Source organism: Condylura cristata, unplaced genomic scaffold (genome assembly GCF_000260355.1).
Source record: "Condylura cristata isolate star-nosed mole 26May11 unplaced genomic scaffold, ConCri1.0 scaffold00058, whole genome shotgun sequence".
NCBI classification, from domain to species: Eukaryota; Metazoa; Chordata; class Mammalia; order Eulipotyphla; family Talpidae; genus Condylura; species Condylura cristata.
The window spans coordinates 972,808-974,119 of NW_004567159.1; the positions used below are offsets into that span (position 1 = coordinate 972,808).

At 71.6% G+C, this 1,312-nt stretch overlaps 1 protein-coding gene across 1 annotated transcript in view; it reads left to right on the plus strand.

The window, feature by feature from the left end:
* The first annotated feature begins 47 nt into the window (after positions 1–47).
* UBE2J2 (ubiquitin-conjugating enzyme E2, J2) overlaps positions 48–1,312 on the plus strand; it is a 3,852-nt gene continuing 2,587 nt past the window's right edge. Inside the window, exons 1-4 of the mRNA XM_012734543.1 lie at positions 48–353; positions 421–559; positions 725–805; positions 1,187–1,310. Coding sequence (XP_012589997.1) covers positions 316–353; positions 421–559; positions 725–805; positions 1,187–1,310 — 382 coding nt within the window. The 5' untranslated portion in view covers positions 48–315. The remainder of the gene's footprint in view (positions 354–420; positions 560–724; positions 806–1,186; positions 1,311–1,312) is intronic.

Sequence of the window (1,312 nt, forward strand, 5' to 3'; positions counted from 1 at the left end):
GGCCGAGTGCGGTTCTGGGGACCCATCGCCGGGGGGGGGGGCGCTGGCCTTGGCCGTGCCTTCTGGCCCGGTCCGCCAGCAGACCTTGGTTTGGGGGTGTATCCGGGGGGGCTGCTGTCAGGCACGCAACAGAACTGGGGCGCCCTGCAGCCCAGCTGCGCAGCCTAGCGTGAGCAGGCCCGGCCAGCTGGAAGGTGGGCCGGCGGGGCCCGGGCGCGGCGGGGGTGCCCAGGCGCTCTGTCCCGACCAGGTGGCTACTACCACGGAAAGCTCGTCTTCCCCAGAGAGTTTCCTTTCAAGCCCCCCAGCATCTACATGATCACCCCCAACGGGAGGTTCAAGGTCAACACCAGGTAGGCCTCGCTGCCCGCTGCCCCGCGCCGCCCTGTGTGGGGGTGGCCTGACAGGCTGTCCTTGCAGGCTGTGTCTGTCCATCACGGACTTCCACCCGGACACGTGGAACCCAGCCTGGTCGGTGTCCACCATCCTGACGGGGCTGCTCAGCTTCATGGTGGAGAAGGGCCCCACCCTGGGCAGCATAGAGACCTCGGACTTCACGGTGAGGGCGGTCCGGCGGCCGGGCGGGCGAGCCGCACCGCTGGGCTCTGTTCACTGCCGTCCGGTGGGGTCCTCGGTGTCCCCTGTTGCTGGGCCGGAGGACGGCTGGTTCCCGGGACCTGAAGCGGCCGGGTGGGCTCTGGCTGATGCCCGTGTCCTCCCCCAGAAAAGACAGCTGGCCGCGCAGAGCTTGGCCTTCAACGTGAAAGACAAAGTCTTCTGTGAGTTGTTCCCCGAAGTTGTGGAGGTGAGAAGCGGGGTCGCGATGCCCTGCCGCCCCGCCCTGCTGTCAGGGCAGCCCTGCCGGTCAGTCGGCCCGCCCCGGGGAGCCCAGGCCTGGAGGCGGCGTCTTCTGGGCAGAGCCCAGAGCTTGCAGGCCTGGCCGCACCAGCCTCTTGCCCCCAGGCGGCCACCGAGGTCCTGTGAGTCGGGAGCGGGGGACGGCGCCCCGGTCGGCGGAGCCAGGGTTGGGGTTGCCGGGCCTTGGCGGGGTCTGGCCAGGGGCCGCCTGGCGTGAGGGACACCCTCTTCCGCGCCGCGGAGGGCGGCGGTAGCCGGTGACCGCCTCGTCAGGCTTCCCCGGACGGCCGCTGCGGCGACCGGGCTGACCCCGGCCCCGCCCCCCCAGGAGATCAGGCAGAAGCAGAAGGCGCAGGAGGAGCTCAACAGCCGGCCCCAGCCGCTGCCCCTGCCCGACGTGGTCCCCGACGGGGAGACGCTCCCCGGCCAGCGCGGGCTCCCGCTGCTCAACGGC